The sequence below is a fragment of the Ricinus communis genome, chromosome 9 (assembly GCF_019578655.1).
Source record: "Ricinus communis isolate WT05 ecotype wild-type chromosome 9, ASM1957865v1, whole genome shotgun sequence".
NCBI classification, from domain to species: domain Eukaryota; kingdom Viridiplantae; phylum Streptophyta; class Magnoliopsida; order Malpighiales; family Euphorbiaceae; genus Ricinus; species Ricinus communis.
In genome coordinates, this window is record NC_063264.1 from 23516823 (window position 1) to 23535493 (window position 18671).

General features: G+C 31.3%; 2 protein-coding genes across 2 annotated transcripts; one reads left to right on the forward strand and one right to left on the reverse strand.

Moving 5' to 3' along the window:
* Window positions 1–12682: 12682 nt before the first annotated feature.
* On the forward strand, window positions 12683–15556 carry LOC8286295 (tubulin alpha-3 chain). The gene is made up of 5 exons (XM_002532022.4): window positions 12683–12951; window positions 13524–13738; window positions 13827–14026; window positions 14339–14847; window positions 14970–15556. The coding sequence occupies exons 1-5, from the start codon at window positions 12839–12841 to the stop codon at window positions 15280–15282; spliced, it is 1350 nt and encodes a 449-aa protein (XP_002532068.1). The 5' UTR covers window positions 12683–12838; the 3' UTR covers window positions 15283–15556.
* Window positions 15557–16555: 999 nt separating this feature from the next.
* On the reverse strand, window positions 16556–17896 carry LOC8286294 (ethylene-responsive transcription factor ERN1). Its single transcript, XM_015727150.3, has one exon. It carries the CDS (start codon window positions 17729–17731, stop codon window positions 16856–16858), a length of 876 nt encoding a protein of 291 aa, XP_015582636.1. The 5' UTR covers window positions 17732–17896; the 3' UTR covers window positions 16556–16855.
* Window positions 17897–18671: the final 775 nt, after the last annotated feature.

Below are 18671 nucleotides of genomic sequence, written 5' to 3' on the forward strand. Positions count from 1 at the left end.
TTATATGCATACACTAACATGTGGTGCAACATATCTTTAGTCATCTCTAATTTCTAGAGAACTAGAGTGAATGTTACCTTAACCTTTGATTCTTTAGTCAGAATTCTCAAAATTGAAGCATTATATTTTACATTTAAACTCTCTACAATTGAGAGGCCTATTGCTATACAATTTTAATTATTCTTCTGCAATGTTGAATAGCTCTATAAACATTTCTTTGTTAACTATCCTAAGGGAAGCGAAAAGCCTTTTCCATTTAGGGAGCAAACTATTTGAAAACGTGTATCTTTGGTGAAGAGGTGTAATAGTTAGGTCATTAGTCTTTAGCATAATTTCCATAAAATTTTGAAATTTCAAGTATAGAAGTTAGTTGGTTTAGTTTTTTGGACATTTGTGCAGAAACTCCATTAGAAAAGTCATTTTAAACAAAACAACCACTTTCACATAGGTACCGCTATAAGGATATGAAAACTCTTACTTAAATCTGGCATATACACTAAAACTAATAGGAGAATAACACGTATATATGAGCATTTTACATTTAAATATTAGATTATTGACACATATTCCATTAGACATATAGCATTAAATGTAGTGAAATAATTGTCTTTGCAAACAGAGAGAGGCAAAAAAAGAAAAGAATAGCACTGCATCACTCTTACTCACCAGAAGCATGCATGGAGTTCCAGTATATAAAAGAAACACGTTCATTTATTTAAAAACCTTGAGAAAATCTCTTTTAACATGAAATTGTACTCGATTTAAGTCTTGACAATCATTATAACCTCTTTACAGACATCTTGAAGATAATTGAATTAGATTTAGATGAACCCATATAAATTCTTTAGAGAGTTTGTAGAAAAAAAAATATAAAAAGAGAAAACCTAAAAATTGGCGAAGAAAACTTCAAATACGAGCTATTAGGTTAAATAAACTGAAGAAATAAATTAATAACTATAACATATATTACAAGGTGGAGAAATGAGGTATCACATGTAAGGGTTCCCCTTTCATATATTATTTAAAAGCAATAATATTAATCTAGTTGCATGGAAATAGAAATGAGAAATATGATAGGATATGATATCGAGATACAAAAATTTCTAAAAAAATTAGAAAACAAAACGCTAGAAAAATATTTATATATTTTTAAATAAAATTATTTAAAAAAATTAAAATATGAAAAATTTGAAAATCATCTATAAATAGAAAAATATTAAAACCCTTCTTAAAGTAGAAAATCTAATTAAACATAAAAAAAATTATCACTAAATAGGATCACAAGGGGAAGGAGATAATAAGTTTTTGATGTGCAGGATCCTCAGACGAGGCAAGTACAGAGCATATACTTGCTATAAAATATGCACAACAATGTAGAAAGAAAATAACAAATTCTTATTAATAAATAAATATACAAACTTTGAAATGAAAGCTTTAAATAAAGAAATATAACTTACAAGAGTAGTAGAATACAAGAGGAAGGGTTCTCTTTCTCTTTTTCTCTCTATCACTCTCTGCTCACTATATTTCTAATGGTAGAACTTGAAGAATACAAGAGTTTCTTGTGATTTTTCAGTTTGCCTTCTTCTTTGAAAGCTCCTCTATTTATAGAGGTCTTCAGCCTTTGGCCTAAATAATTCTTTCTTTGGATGCTTTTGGTAATGGAGTGAGGGGTTCCATAATTCTTCTAAAAAGGAGCAGAAATTGTTTGCCATGCTTCACTATTGTGGAGTCTTCGTCATTTTCTTTAAAAAAGTAATGGTGCAGAGTCTTTTGTCTTTTTTCTGTTACGAAAAGACTTTTTTTTTAAAAAAAAAAAAGAGTTTTTGGCCCATTGCAGAAAATTAACATGGGTTGCCATTTCTAGTTTTCAACCCAAGGGCTTACAATGATATCATTTGAAGGGCTTAAATATCCCAAAACAGTCATCTTCATTCGAGTCACCATCTAAGTCAATTGTTGCCGAGCTAGTGCTGGAAGAGGAGGATGAAGCTTTAGATTTTCCTTTTGAAGAGGCAGTTTCTGACAACTGTTTGATTAGTTATAGGAAGTCTTCTTCTGTTTGAGCCGCCGCTAGTTTTGGAAGAATAAAAGACTTCTGTGCCAGGAAGGTAGTTTGTTCTTTGGGTGCTGGCAAAAAGCTATTCTTTATAAGAAAACTTTGTACCATCTTTGGAGATAGTTTTTCTTGGTGGTTGAATTTGTCCCACCATTTAACTTTGAACCTTCGGGTAAGAATGATTTCTCCATCTGCTGCTTGATTGAAATGGAAATACCACACACATACCCATGGGAGGAAGAAGTTTGAATAAAATAAAAGCAATAGAGGAAATTATCTTTCTATTTTGTTTGGTTTGTAATGAGCTTTGAATAGATTAAACAAACCACAATAATTTCACCATTGTTTAAACCAATATGGGATTTTGAAAATTTGAATTGTGCTTGTGTCGAAGTAGAAAAGCCAAGAATGGCTATGTCCTTCATTTTGTAAGAGAAAGGTATTAAAACAGGCTTGCTGGTAGTCCCAGTAGTTAAAGGTTGTATTGAGGCTTGATGGGTAGGTGTTTTGGAGGGAGGTTGGAAAAGATTTTTACGAGTGTAAATCCATTCCCCAATCAGAAGGGTGGAGGATTCTTTGAATAGTGCATGTGGAATAAGCTGGGTCTTTGTGGTCTTTATGCTTTTTAAAGTGTTTAAATTTTGCAGAACCAGTTACCTCTAGGATAGACTGGTAATAAGACTGAGGTTTTATTTTATTCCAGGGTTTAAAATACCATCCTGGAGGGAAAACTTTTGAAACCAATTTTGAGGGGCTTTCTGTATAGAATCCTTCCTCGACAGTTAAAACGCTTTGAAAATTTTATTTTTCTATGTATTCATTAGTTTTGGGCTGGGTCTTTTTTGCTTTTGTCTATTTCTTTTTGGGTGATCTCAGTCTAGGTTCTGATAGGCTTTGAAGAGGAAGAAAAAATCTCCTTTTTTGGGCTTTGAACAGCTTTTGTATTTGCTGTTGACTTTTCTTCTTTATCTTTTGCTCTCGTTTTTCGCGGCATTGTCACTCCTGTTTTTGAAGAAATTCTCTGGTTAGAAAGTCTGGTATTGAATTCGAATCTTCTCTTATGTATTCGATTTCAAAATCAAAAACGGCAAGAATAGCTTGCTATCTGGCAAAAATCTATTTTGAAGCTATAATTTGGGCATCTTTTTGCAACACTTCTTTTGCAGATTTACAATCAATCCTTAAAAGAAATTTTTGATTTAAAAGATCACTTTGAAATTTTGAAATACATAGTACTATTGAAAGAATTTCTTTTTTGATAGTTGAATAATTCTTTTGAGTATCATTCGAGTGTGCAGAAGTAAATTGGATAATGCATTCTTTTTGTTGTGAATTTCTTTAAGAATTCGACCATAACCTAAATCTGATGCATCAGTTTCAACAATTTTGAATGCAGATGGATCAGCTAGATGTAAACATGAAATTTCAGAAACTTATTTTTTGATGCTTTGAACTATCTTTGTATACTCGTCAGACCATGCAGGGGGATTCTTCTTTAACCTATCATGGACAGGTTTTGCTAAACAGTTTAATTTGGATAAAAACCCATGACATAATTTAAACTGCCAAGGAATCTTTGCAATTGAGTTTTCTCTAAAATTTTATCTGGAAATTTTGAAGTAAAAGCTAGAGATCTTTCAATTAGGGTAATAGTTCCTCGGGAGATGTAGTACCTAAGAAATCTAATTTTTGTTTGGAATAATGATACTTTGAATTTGGAAACAACTAAACCATTTTTCTTAACAACATAGAAAAATATCTCTAAGTGTTTGAAATGTTGTTCAAGAGAATTTGAAAAGATTAGTACATCATTAATGTAAACAATGCAAAACTTTGAATAAGGATTAAAAATGTCATTCATAATTTTTGAAATTCAAAAGGAGTATTTTTAATCCAAAAGGTATCACATTCCATTCGTACTAGCCAAATGGAACTGTAATTGTAACGATCTTTAGGATGAATCTGGATTTGCCAAAATCCTGATTTCATATCAAACTTTGAAAAGATAAAGCAGAATGAAGCTTTTAAAGAAGATCTTTTTTGTTTGGAATAGGATATCTAATCCACTTTAGAGCTTTATTTAAAGGTTTGTCGTTAATTACTAATTTAGGTGTACCCCTTTCTATTTCATTATTTTTGTTGATATAGAAAGCTGCACACAACCAGGGGATCTTAATTTAGCAATTAAGCCTTTCTTTTCTAAGTCTTTGATTTCTATTCTACAATGTCTTTCTAAAGTTTCATTTATTTGGATAGGCCTGGCTTTGGTAGGAATCTGTTTTTCACTAAATTCCTTTTCATATCGTAAATCTACCATATGCTGTTTTCTTTTCCAAAAAGTATTAGGAAGGTCAGAACAAACTTCTTTTTCGATTTTTTCTTGTAAATCAGAAATTCTTTTTTGGACAACATCATTTTGCGGCTGGCTTTGGATTCTTTTTAAAATCATATCTTGTTTTAGATGGGAAAGCTGAGTTTGCTTTCCTTTAATTAAAGCATTTATTTCAAAATAAATTGAGTGAGCTTTTATAAGATTAAGATTTCTTTTCTTGGGTTTTTCTGAAAAAGGAAACACAACCTTTGAATCCTTAGCTTTAAAAATGATACCATCAGTAGTTACTTTGAAGGGGGTAATTAAATTGATAAAAGGAGTTCCCAAAATAACAGTTTGTTGCAAATCCTTTGTAAGAATAAAAATATTTTTTAAAGTAATTTTTTTTTTTTAGAATTGCAGCTTCAGTTTTTTCCACAATTCTAATCTTTAAATTATTAGTAGAGGTGAATCTTTCTTTTGTCTCTTGATGATATCTTTTAGGAACCAGCTCATAATTGATACAATTGAGGTCTGCTCCTGTATCAAACAAAGCTATAGTTTCTATTTGAAAATCATCAGAAAAAATGAGTTTTATATGAATCAAATATTTTCTTGAGATTGTTTCTTTTAGTACATTAATAAAGTTTTCTGAAACATCTTCAGAAACCTCAAGATTTTGAAAATTATTTTCTTCTTCACAATCAAATTCACTGTTTTGCTTAAGAATCAAGCTTTGGAGCAAAACAGAATCATTTTGATGTTTTTCTTTTAATTCTTTGAGTTCTGTTTTAATGGTTTTAATTTTTTTGGAGTTATTGGATAGTAAGAAGAGGATTCTTTTGCTTTTTTTCCTTTTTCCAAGATCATAGTAAGATCATAGGTGTTCTTACTAGAAGAAGGAGTGAGAGTTTCGGTTTTTAGAATTTCTTTCAAAATTTATTTTTGAATTTGAGGGTCATTAATATACTTGACAGCTTCAAGAAGAGCTTCTTGTTGCCTAGTGAGCATATTAATATTTTTTGGGATATCATCTAATTCTTATTCAGAATATTCGGATGAGGTTTTAATTTCATCAATTTGGAATTCTTTCTCGTCAGTAGAAAATTCTGATTCAGAGGTTTCAACTAGAAGAGCTGAAATTTTGCACAAAATTTCTTCTTCTATTTGGAGTTTCTGAAGTTTTTTAGAAAACTTATAATACTTTGAAGTGCGTCCTTTTTTGCCACATTTGTAGCAAATAATTTTGCTAAAATCTTTTCTGAGACTTTGTTTTGAAAAATTTGAAGAGGGCCTTTTGTAGAAATTCTCTCTGTTTTTTGACACCTTCCTACTTTTGTGAAAACGTTTTTTCTTATAAAGTTTAGAAAAATCTTCTTTGCATTTTCCTTTGCAGGTGGGGGAAGGTTCTATGGGATTATACTCAAACTGGTTACAAAAGCTACCTAGTTCTTATTTAGTTTTCTTAATTTCCCATTTGAGCTTTCTTTGAAATTTAAGGTCATGGCAAATTCTTAATCATTCTTTCTGAGTAAGGCTAAGTAATTCGCCATAAGTATAGAAATCATAAGGGATCTTGCCATTATGAGCTTCTCTGATAGTATTCCTAATTCTTTCACCTAGTATTTTAGGTAAACCATCTAAGAATTTTCCTTTCAGAAAGGTTGGTTTGAGTCTTCCCTAAGCATTACTCTGGTCAGGAAAGTATCTTTATAAGATTGGAAATTGCTAAGTTGTTTGCAGGTCAGATTGCTGAGAAGCTCAGCGTTCTTATCTTTCAGATGAGATGGGTCTCCTATGAAATGTAGGGAAATCGTAAGAATTAGGGTTGACACAGCATCCTTAATAAGATTTCCTAACTTATCTAAGATGGGGGTCCCTTCTATTGTGGTTTGGATGGCACCTAGGATTTGCAGCTGTTGTGTTTGGGTGAGATGGTAATCCCACCATCCTTTGAGCTAGCCTGAAAATCCGGCTATAAGGAGCTCAGCTATAGCTCTATTAGAGGTACCGCTTTGGGTTTTGTAGGCATTAGCTGTCATGGTCATCTGTTGTAAGAGTCCAAGAATGTTGTACTCATACATTCCATCTATATTCCATTCATAGACGGAGGAAGCATTGAACCTAGATTGTGTAAGGACATTATTTCTGTTTTCTATGCTTAAATCCGGGGCAGTATTCCTAGGAGTATGCCAAGTTAATCTAGGGGCTTGCCATCCCAATCTACTGATTTTGGGAGGGTTTGTCAGTGACACTTTCTAGCTCTGAATCATTAGATTCATTGCTTTGGGCTTGATTTATAGCACTGATATTTCTACTGCTTTGAGGAGTATCTGGTATTAGGTTTTTGGAAGACTCGGAAGTGGTTAATTTGCTAAGCTGTTCTCTAACTGCTCTAGCAAACCTAGTTTGCTTGTGGAATTGGTCTTGACTAGGCTTTGAAATCTGGTAGGGTTTGAAGACGAAATTTTTGAGTTTTTCTGTTTGACTTACCTCTCTTTGATGACCAGTATTAGGACAACAAAGATTAAGACTATAGTGGGTTTCTAGATTTGGCTTTCTATCCTAACCAGCTGTTTTCCTATTGTGTTAAGATAGGTATTTGAGAAATTGTTCTGTTGAACAATATTTTTGACATTTTTCTCAAACTCTTCTCCTACTAATTTGTAAGGTGCGGCTTTGATTTCATTTTCTCCATAAGGAATGGTTATCTTCCTAAGGGGAGGATGCTCAGACTGGATGGTTTGGTTTTCTCCGACCTTTTTTGGGGCTTTGTTCCTAATAGTAACTGGACTAATGAGTTTATTTTTGAAAGGATAAGAGATATTATTTTCTTTGCAATAAATCTGAAACCAATCAAAAAATATGATTTGGATCTTGTTTTGCATGCAAAATTCATAATATCTTTCTTGGATACTATCCTTTTCCTGTAGAAAATTCTTAAAAAAACCAAAATTTTTTAGAATGGTTTTTCTTTGAATAGAAATCTTCATGTAAAAGCTTTTTATTGATTTGAAAATCTTTTGAAATCATGTTGATTTCTGCTTTTAGATTTTGGGTTATTGTCGATGGCGATGGTAAAGAGGGGGTGGAGATGGTCTCTATATCATCATCTTTCTTTGGTTCATTGTAAACAGGTATAGGGACATTGCTTTGGTAATCAACATTTTATAATATGGTGTTTGAGCTTGGTAAGTCTGATGTTGAAAATCTCGGTAAATCTGATGTTGAAAATCTTGGTAATGTTTGTGATGAAGTTGGTTCTTTGTAAGGGGCATAGATAACATAAAGATATTTGATACCCTTCCAATATTTATGGTCGAAATTGAAGAATTGTCATCAGAAAATCTGGAAGAGGTTGAGCTCCTGTTGAACGTGAGCTTTACTTTCCCATCTGGAAACTGGGTTATGTTTCTGAGATTGGTGTTTAGTTCTGTCTGCTTTGGTGATTCAAGTTGGGTTTAGTTCTGGAAGAGTGATATCTTTCCATTGAATAGTTTTTGGAATTGTTGCGTTGGCTTTAGAAAGGTCTATTTGGAGGAATAAGGTTTCTCCTTTTGGTGAGTGAAGTTTGTGTTTCGAACCAAAGGCATAAATCATGGCTTTGTAATGTATTTTGAAAATCAAAGCTATCGGGATAGACCCTTTAAGCATTTTGTAATTATGCATTTTTATTTGGAGAATAATACTCTTTAAAATATTTTTGTCATTTAAAGAAATTGTAATATTTGGAAAACAATTGAAACTAATAGGTTCTTTGTTAAGGCTTGACTCGACATTACCTAATAAAGAATCATAAAAATTTATAAACCTAGCGTCTCTAAGGACTGCTAAGATGGAAGTATCTAAACCTTCTCTGGTAAGGGGTTTTATTCCTACCTAGACAAGGCCTATGTAGATGTATTTATAGTCTTTTTTTTTATGTTTCTGAAGGATTTTTGGATTTAGAAGATAGATTTCTTCAAAAGGCTTTGAAATTTGGATATTTCTTTCTTCAGTTTTGATAGTAAAATCTGTTTTGAAGATAGGAAAGTTTGAAAACTCATAGATTTGCTTCTTTTGAATCTTGGGTATTTCCCAATTATTAATATGCTTTGTAAAATCTTCAATAGTGATTTTCTCACTATTTACTAATCCTTTAAATCTTGAAGACTCGGAGGTAGAAGAACTTGAAAAAGAAGACGATCTACAGAAAAGATGTTCTAAATGTATTTTTAATGGATGATATTATTTATTAATCTATAGTTATTTTTTGTAGATTATAGATTAATTCTTACTCTTTTTATTGTACTATAACCTACTTGTAGCTTTTAAGTCTTGCGGCTCTTGTTGGGAAGAGAACAAAAGAAAAGAATTTATAAAATTTAAATCAATCTTCAATAACTCTCACATATTATTATTGAGAAATTATAATTTCTGGTATTACAGACATATAGTTTGAATTCAACAATTATTGTTCTTGTCTTTGTATCCCTGTTATAATTACAATGTAATTTTGTATGCATGCTTTCTAGCTTGTTTGAATTTCTGCTATATTGGAAATCAAAGATGGTGTTCCTAATAATAGAATCACTTTTGTTTCTCATTTGTATTTTATCTTAGATTCTTAAGTTAATTCTAATTGTGCTTTTGGATGATGAATACATTTGGAATAAGAGAGAAATGACTTATCAGTAGAACCTATTCTGTTAAGAAAAGCTACTGATTTGGAAATACATATATACATACATGTATATTTTAATCTCATTGTCCTCCCAATTTCTGATAACCTAATTGATAGCATCATTTACTAGCTTCATGGCTGACGAACATAATAAATTATTGTCATGTTTGCTCATTCATCAGAATTCCTAAAATGTTATTCTGGAAAAATCTATTATCTGACTTATGATTATACAAAGTAAACTCAGGTGTAATCTTGAGGCCTGAAGGATACTTAATGATATAGATAGTCTTAGCATGAAATAGCTAGTTGTTTTGGGTGCATGTGTAGGTTCTATTTAAATAGCTTAAGTATGAAAGATTTCCATAATTTATATTCCTTGGGGGATGACAAACAAGAGAGTATAAGAATAATTTTGAACATTCTCTTGTTACTGTTTTGATGAGATTATGAGAAATTATGTATTAAGGTCATAAAAAAAGTTCATGAACTACGAGGGACTGAGTTTTGATGTGTTTCCAATTGTGCTTTTTCTAGGTAATATGTTTTGGCTTTATTTATGAGCAAGAAAAGGCTGGTTGTGGCAGCTAAATGTTGAAGATCAAGGAGGACATTAATGAAAAATTCTCATGGTCATCAGACAAATTACAAGGAATTTGAATGTTTTAAAGAAATCTGACATTGCATATTTTCTAGAAGTTTCACTGAGAATTCATGTTCATGGAGCAAAGTCCTCCTTTCTAAGAATCACAAAAGATTTAAGAAAAATTGTCCTGAAGCATTTAGATTTTTACAATAGCATCTAACAGTAGTTGTTTAGAGCAAGGATCCTACATGACTAATGATGGGTCATTTACTTCACCAAGTAATATTAGTCAGGAAAACTGAATGCTACAAGCTTTTCACACCTAAATTCAAATTTTAATGAGTATGATATCAGTGAGTTTTGTAGAAGATGTGCCATTCTAGGAGATATCTTATTTTTTTGCAGGAAAAAGAAAGGAGTGACATTTAATTCTTTTGGAAATATTATGATTTTTTTTTTTATATCAATTAGACATGATAGGTTACTTTCAAGAATCATATGCTAATTATAATGGTGGAACTAGGGCAGTAATAAAGAGTTTTAACCCATTTATGTGGGTACCATGAATCATTGTCTCCCCCCAGTTTACTTCTTTTTGTTCTCAATTGTATGTTGAGACTTTTAAATAGTGTTAAGTTGGTAAGTTTTAAATATTTTCTATGCATGCATGTACCAATCCATGATAGATAATCCCTCTTCTTTACATGAAAAATTAGAAAGAAGATATACGGATCATTGAAGACCTTCCAACTGCTCCTTCAACTGGGATCCACAGTAGTACCCCATCCATGTTGATCTCTATCCCTGAAGAACCTCAATAGGATAGAGCTGAGAAATGCATTAAGTAGAAAACAATATGAGTTGATTGTCTCAAATTGAGTGGACAATAGTACCTTTTTTTTTTTTGGAAAGAATAATTTTAAAAAACTAATTTTAAAAAGAATCAAATAAAAAATTAATTTAATAGAAATAGTTTGCTAAAGATTTTTAAAATTAATATATTAAATTAAAAAATTCTGAATTTATTTCTTTTAACACTCAATAACAATTAAAAAAAAAACCCTTTGTATATAAATCTTACAAGTAAAACTACTTTATAGACTAGAGAGACAGTAATATAAAAATTATAATTAATTATCATAAGAAAAAATATTTTTATATTTATCCTCTTATAAATAACCAATTTTTCATTTTATGCTGCAAGTATTTATATCATAATACTATAACAAAAATAAAAATCAATTCGTCAATCGAACAGTCGACTTATCCGATAACCCGCATATTAATTATTCTATATATTCTTTTTTTTTTCTTAATTCATGTTCAAAAATGGAAATATGATACAAATTTGGTTGCTTATTTAACAAAACTTTCATATAATAAGGTGTATTTTTCAAAGAGAATATCTGCACTCTTTCTATATATAATACTATGTATACATATTTTCATTTATGCATTTTATTCTAACATTCAAGAAAGCATAATGTAATGTGAGAGTAGTACATTAATAAATGTGGTAACCAACTTTGCTGGTCCAACAACAGGCAATTCAAGCATAGATTCGAAAACTTATGGACTTGGAGGCTCATCAAGGATTTGCATTTGCTGGCTGCTGGAGCCATCTTGTGTCTTTATTTATAATATGATAGTAAATATATATTTTACTTGTATTTTGTGTTTTGTGTTTCGTGTTTTGAGTTTTTTCTGAACCCGAAAAAAATTAAATTGTAAGAACTAAATAATTCAATTTTAATTAAATGAAAATGTAAAAAAGGAATTTGATAGATGCCAAATAACACTTCTAAAATTTTATGGAACAATTTCTATTATTGATGGTAGAAGACATGTTTTAATATATGAGAAATGCTAAGTAGAATTTTATTCTTTATAGAATTAAAATTTTAAAAAAATAGATTTTTTAAAAATAAATAATCATATAAACTTCATAATTGAACTGAAAATTTGATGGTATTGGCAGCTATAACACAATCTCAATTAGATTACTATTTATAAAATAAAAATACTATTAAATTCTCTATATTCAAATTGAATTTGTGTAATAATAAATTCATTTTAAAAGAAAAAATAAAGTTTGATGCAAGATTTCAATAAGCAGAAATAATTAAAAATTAAAAAGAAAAGTATAAAAATATATTTTGTGGTTAGATACTTTTATATTTAGGAGATTATGATTTTTTTTTTTTGTGATAAAGAAATATCTTGTGATTTAATTTTTTTTATATTTTTACTACTAATAAATTAATATATTTACATTTTTTATAATTTAATATTAGTATAATATTTATTTTTAAAAATAAAATTATTTTATAAATAATTTACCATCAAATCAATTATCACGATACTTTCAAAAATATTATAATTTTATTTTAAAATTATTTTATTTTATTCCTAATAAAAAATATATATATATATTAATTTTATTAAATTTAAATTCAATGTAGCAAGTAAATCACTAAATAAGTGATTTTGTTAATACAAATGAGTATTATATTAATATTTAATTATAAAAATTTAAAAATATTAGTTTGTAAGATAGTATTAAAAAATTATAAAATATTTTCTTATCACTAAAAAAATTACAATCCTTTAAATATAAAAATGCTAAATTATAATATATATTTTTATAATTTTTTTAAATTAAATAAAAAAATAAAAATTAAAACAAGAAGACAAAGAATTGGACACTTGGATCCATTTCCATTATATTGAGGGGAATGGCTGGATGAGCTGGCAAGTTGGAGATGTGTAAACATGGTCAGTGTATGTAACAGCTCACACTATTTGCTGGTACAGCTTTGGCCCAACATTTAAATTTCTATTTGCCCAATATTACCCTCATGGACTTGTATGCACTTATTTCCTATTTTATATGGTAAACTAAAATGAATTCCAAGAAAAAGGGGGGCCAATATTGTAATTTGCGAAAAGCTGGCAAGGAAATGTGGTAGTGGAAGGGACCCAAGAGACTCTGGCACCCAATGGGTACAGGGGATCCCACACTTCTTTCGGATTCCAAATCATTTATCAAATCCAATTCATTTATTGGTTTCCAAATAAGAGAAAAAAAAATCAAAAGAAAAAGCAGTTATAGACAGTGACAAAGAAAGATCTGTATATTAGTTTGTTCTGTGTCTGCTCTAGCATTGTTTGTTTTGAATCTTTAAGAGGTTGAAGAAGAGAGTAAAGGGTATCAGAGAAATGAGAGAAATCATAAGCATACACATTGGACAAGCAGGAATTCAGGTTGGAAATTCATGTTGGGAGCTTTACTGTTTGGAACATGGCATCCAACCAGATGGCATGATGCCTAGGTTTGTCTAATTCTAATTAATACCCTTTTCTTCAAAATGTGATCTCTTAATTACCCAAATGAGAAAAATGTGATCTTTGAAAACCCAAACCACAAAAAATTGATGCTTCCGAAACCCAAATGAAGAAAAATTGTGATCTTTTGAGAAGCCAAGAAAAATAATGTGATCTCTTACTTTTCTTTTGAATGCTTAATTTTGGTGGTTAATTGGTTGATGAGATCCTGAGATAAGCCCAGTTGTATTTCACTGTTTGATATGTATTATATTTTTATGTTTGTTTGTTTCTTTTTGCCTGTGCTAATTTTATAATCTCTTATGTGAATATATTTCTTGGGCTGTTTCCATTTTTCTGGTTATTTGTTTTTCTATCTCTCTTCTTGTTGGTTGTTAGAGCTTTAAAATAGAAGATTGGATCAAGAAATTTCTAAACAGAGACCAAAAAAGAAGTCTTTTTCAAGTGTCTTTGTGAAGTGGCATATGATTCTTCTGTTTGATTTTGGTTTTACTGTTTGTTATTTAGATTGGACATTGAGTTGGGTTCTTACGAATGTTAATGTTTATGTTTTACGCAGTGACACTTCAGTAGGTGTTGGACATGATGCTTTCAACACCTTCTTCAGTGAGACTGGTTCTGGAAAACACGTGCCAAGGGCTGTTTTTGTTGACTTGGAACCAACAGTCATTGATGAGGTTAGGACTGGTGCTTACAGGCAGCTGTTCCACCCTGAGCAACTTATTTCTGGGAAAGAAGATGCTGCTAATAATTTTGCCAGAGGACACTATACTGGTAAGTGAGTTTGTTCCTAAATTCTATAATGTTGTGTAGATTATATATAGCTCTTCTTACATTAAGTTGATGTGGTTGTGTCTTGTAGTTGGTAAGGAAATTGTGGATCTCTGCCTTGATCGAGTGAGGAAATTGGCTGATAACTGCACTGGATTACAAGGGTTTTTGGTGTTTAATGCTGTTGGTGGTGGAACTGGTTCTGGTTTGGGGTCTTTGTTGTTAGAACGTTTATCTGTAGATTATGGAAAGAAATCAAAGCTCGGGTTCACCATTTATCCTTCTCCTCAGGTACTTATAATACTTAAAATGCAGTATTTAGATGTCATACATTGGCAGTAGTTTGTTTTTTTTTTTTTTTTTTTTTTTTTTTTTATGTGGGAGTACCATAAGTTTTTTTTTTTTCTTATCACTGTTATGGATGTTCTTGCTATTTGTCAAGCTGAAGGTTCCTCTGTTTTTTCTTTTATTACAGTGTACTTAAAAATTTGCATGTATCTTTATTATTTCATATTTAGTATTTTATCATGGTAAACTTAAATGACAAATGGAAGAAAGGAATTTGGCTGGACTCAGCTAAGCTGCCTTTCCTTTTGATTGCAGGTCTCAACTGCAGTTGTGGAGCCTTATAACAGTGTACTTTCTACTCATTCCCTTCTTGAGCACACAGATGTCGCTGTGCTTCTAGACAATGAAGCTATATATGACATTTGCAGACGATCCCTAGATATAGAAAGACCAACTTACACCAATTTGAATCGATTGATTTCGCAAATCATATCATCTTTGACAACTTCATTAAGGTTTGATGGAGCCATAAATGTGGATATTACAGAGTTCCAGACTAACCTCGTGCCATATCCACGTATTCACTTCATGCTTTCTTCATACGCTCCAGTCATCTCAGCTGAAAAGGCATACCATGAGCAGTTGTCTGTTCCTGAGATTACAAATGCTGTTTTCGAGCCTTCAAGCATGATGGCTAAGTGTGACCCTAGGCATGGGAAATATATGGCATGCTGCTTGATGTACCGGGGAGATGTTGTTCCCAAGGATGTCAATGCCGCCGTTGCCACCATCAAAACTAAGAGGACTGTTCAGTTCGTTGATTGGTAAGAAATATTGCATGCAACTGAAACTTCACCTTGTGCTGATAAACTAATATTTTTGGTGTTACTTTGGTTTGGAATATTGCTCTATCCATCTGAAAGAATTCTGTACTTGAACTTCCCAGGTGTCCAACCGGCTTCAAATGTGGTATCAATTATCAGCCTCCATCAGTAGTACCTGGAGGTGATCTTGCCAAGGTGCAGCGTGCTGTTTGCATGATCAGCAATAACACAGCAGTGGCTGAAGTCTTCTCTCGCATTGACCACAAATTTGATCTCATGTATGCCAAGAGGGCATTTGTTCACTGGTATGTTGGTGAAGGCATGGAAGAGGGAGAATTCTCAGAAGCTCGTGAAGATCTGGCTGCCCTTGAGAAAGATTATGAGGAAGTTGGTGCTGAAGGTGGGGACGACGAAGAGGAAGGCGAAGATTATTGATATTTCTTTCTTGCCGCAGGAGCATTTTCAAATTCAAGACTGATTCAGTATGTCAGGGTTTGCCACCATTCCCTCTTGCGATTCAACTCTGGTTTTTGTGATATGTATCCATTACTATCTTTCTCACAAGCTGTAAAATTGTCGAATTTGTTTATGTTCTCTCTCTCTCTCTCTCTCTTTATGTGTTCTTTGTGATATTAAGTTTGATATTCAAAATAAAGAGCTGCGAGTGATTATCATGAGAAATGTTATTGAGCAGGCTTGTTTGGCATTACTATGGGGCACTCTGTTTTTGGAGATTTTCATTTTCTTTTCTTTTCATTTTCACCGTTTCTCACTATAGCCACCATAATATCTATTATGTGTTACTGTGTGTGTATATATATGTGTATGTTCCTCTTTGTTAATATTGATTTTACTGCTAATTGGTGCTTTTTTAGTGGGTGTTCCTTGGTTTGTGCCTCTCTTTTATGTACTCTTATTTTGAGTATCTGTGGATTGAGTTTTTGGTACTCTGCTATTCGATAATTTTTCTTGAATATATCTCATGCAGCTTCTTTATTTTATCTCTTTTATGAAAGTAGTTTATAAGTGGATATTGTTGCAATTACCAGTTAGTTTTCTCCATTTATCAGTCTGATTATTAGTTGGACTTAAAATTGGAAAAATAATATAAATATCCATATTTTTTTATTTTTTATAAAAAATACAGTGTGAAATTATTATTTTTTATTTTTACTGGGTAAAAATGTTAAAAATATAATTTCTTAAACCTTTTTAAAAATACGATTTTGGTTGTTTTTTTTTTTAATTTTTTGGTAAAACAACAAAAAGACATCCAAAGAAAAATTAAAAATTATGAAAAGACAATTGAAAAATAATCACTGTAGTTTTGAAAAAAAAATTAGAAAAATAGTATTTTTGGAAAAAAAAATTTACATTGTATAAATGATATTTTTTGTTGAATTTAGAATAGTTTTAAAAAATTTTCTTTAAAATTTGCTTATATATAAGCTAATATGAATTTCTGGTTCCAAATTTCAACTTTTTTTCTTTTAAATGAAAGTTTTCTCAAACTAAAAATTGTCGTCTCTTCAAAATATTATCTAATTTAGACATATATTTCTATTTATATATTAAATTAATAAATAAATAATTTATATTTATTAATTTTAAATACTTAAATATTATCTAATTTAGACGTATATCTCTATTAGTAAGTAATTGATTTATATTTATTAATTTTAAATAGTTGAGAAGAAGTCAATTATTTATTGTCAATTTATAAGTGTCTCTTCTATTTATTTATTACAGTAAATATAATTAAGGGAAAGAAAAATTGAAAAGGCCAGCTAAGGCTTCCTACCTTCATATGTCAAAAATACTCTTTGGTTAAAAAGACAAAGACTAAGGTATGAACTTGCAGTTCTCACACTCTGGGGACAACTGGCAACCTCTTCAGGCCAGAGACAACTCTGGTAGGCTAAAGCTCATTGATTCATGCATCAAATTTCATAAAATACAGGGAGAGAGAGAGAGAGAGAGAGAGAGAGAGAGAGAGAAAAGAATCAACTCAACTAGGACAGAACAGTTGAGTCAAAGTGGAAAGGTCCCAGAGAGCCTCACTTGGATCATATGCATTCTCCAAGTACTCATTCACTCCATTCATTGCATATAATGACGCTGACATCTGTCTTTCTACCTTCATCCGCCCAACTCCAGCTACTTCTAAGTCATGATCAGTTGCATCAGGCAACATACCAACAGTCTTTGGCAACTCCAACCCTTCTTGAATTAATGGAAGCTCATCGAACCCAGTTGGGAACAGTGGCCATGATGAATAATAAAACTGAGATGAACTGGGTTCGAGTCCCCCAGTGCAGCTACTCAGGTCCGGACGGTAGACATCATCAGACGTATCTTGGTTTTCTTGCTTGGCACCAATGCATAATAGTGAACTGAAATGGGCATTACCAGAATGAAAACCGGCAGTGCTGCTATGGGGTACAAAAACATCGCTGCTGATGATATCGCTTCTGTTACCACTAACTATCATACTTGCTCTAACGGTGGTTTCTGAGGTGGCGGTTGCAGGGTAGTTTTGTTTAAGGTTCTTTTTATGATTGAGGAGGTTTCTGATTTTCATGGATATAGGAGAATTTGGAGGAACATGTGTGGTGAAGTTGGTCCGAGTGTTGGAACCACGGAGCAAGCAAGCAGCTTCATCATAAGCTCGAGCAGCCTCCTCTGCAGTTTCAAAAGTTCCGAGCCACATTCTTATCTTCTGTGTAGTGTCTTTGATCTCTGCTACCCATTTTCCAGAAGGCCTTTGCCTAACCCCAACAAATTTGGTTTTGGTTTTGAAGTTATTGAATGTGCTTCTTTCCTTGAACTTGCTTTGCTTGTTGGGTGAGACCCCTTTTGGCTGCCTTTTAGATTGGGTCTCCATTTTGAAAGAAGAAAAAGAAAACAATCTGTTGAAGAGAAGTGAATGAAGATGGGGAAGAGGAGGAGGATGATTTTATAATAATGAAATTCAGACAGAAGTATGTTAGTGGGGAGCCTCGTCTTCTGTTTCTTGTCAGCATGTTCGTTCGTTTGAATTTGTTGTCTTTTTAAGGATGACTGATTTCTCAAAGTTTTTAGTTAAAAGACCAAATCAATAGATGATGTGTAAGTTTCGCTAGGAAGCTTATTCCAACCAAACATAACATACATATTATAATGCCGGAAAACCTGAAGAATATATTTCGCACCATTTAATATCATTTAAATTAAAAGATTTTAGATGAAAATTTTATAAAATATAAATTATAATTTCTTATTTGAAAGTGACATAGTCAAAATTTACTTAATAATGAATTGTTCTTATATTTTTTTTATTCAATTCATAAATTTTGCGTTAAAAAAAATTCGATAAAATTTTTAAATTTCACTAATTTTGTTATTCATAAATTTAAAACTCATATACTTTGATTAAATTCATAAAGTTTAAAATCTTTCATTCTTCAGATTAATATTACATTTTTTAATTGACCGATTGATTTTTTTTTTACTACATTTCAAGGGTATAATAAAAATAAATAAATAAAAGCATACTTGGTAACTAAATTAGCTCGTTGAATGTTACAAAAGAAATCATTAAAAGAAACCCCTAACTTATAGAAATATTTGAGGGATGCAAATGCAAGCCATTTCCTGAAGAAAAGAAAAAAAGAAAAGAAAAAGAAAACATAAATGTATGAAAAACAAGAGTCAAAAGGAATAATACTGTAGGTAGCCTTCAGTTGGTCAACGAAAATAACATAGAGAAAATCGTGAAGGCAACGAAGGAAAGACACTTGGAGACCTGCCTTTCAATCATTTAAATGATTGGGTCCTTCCAAAAG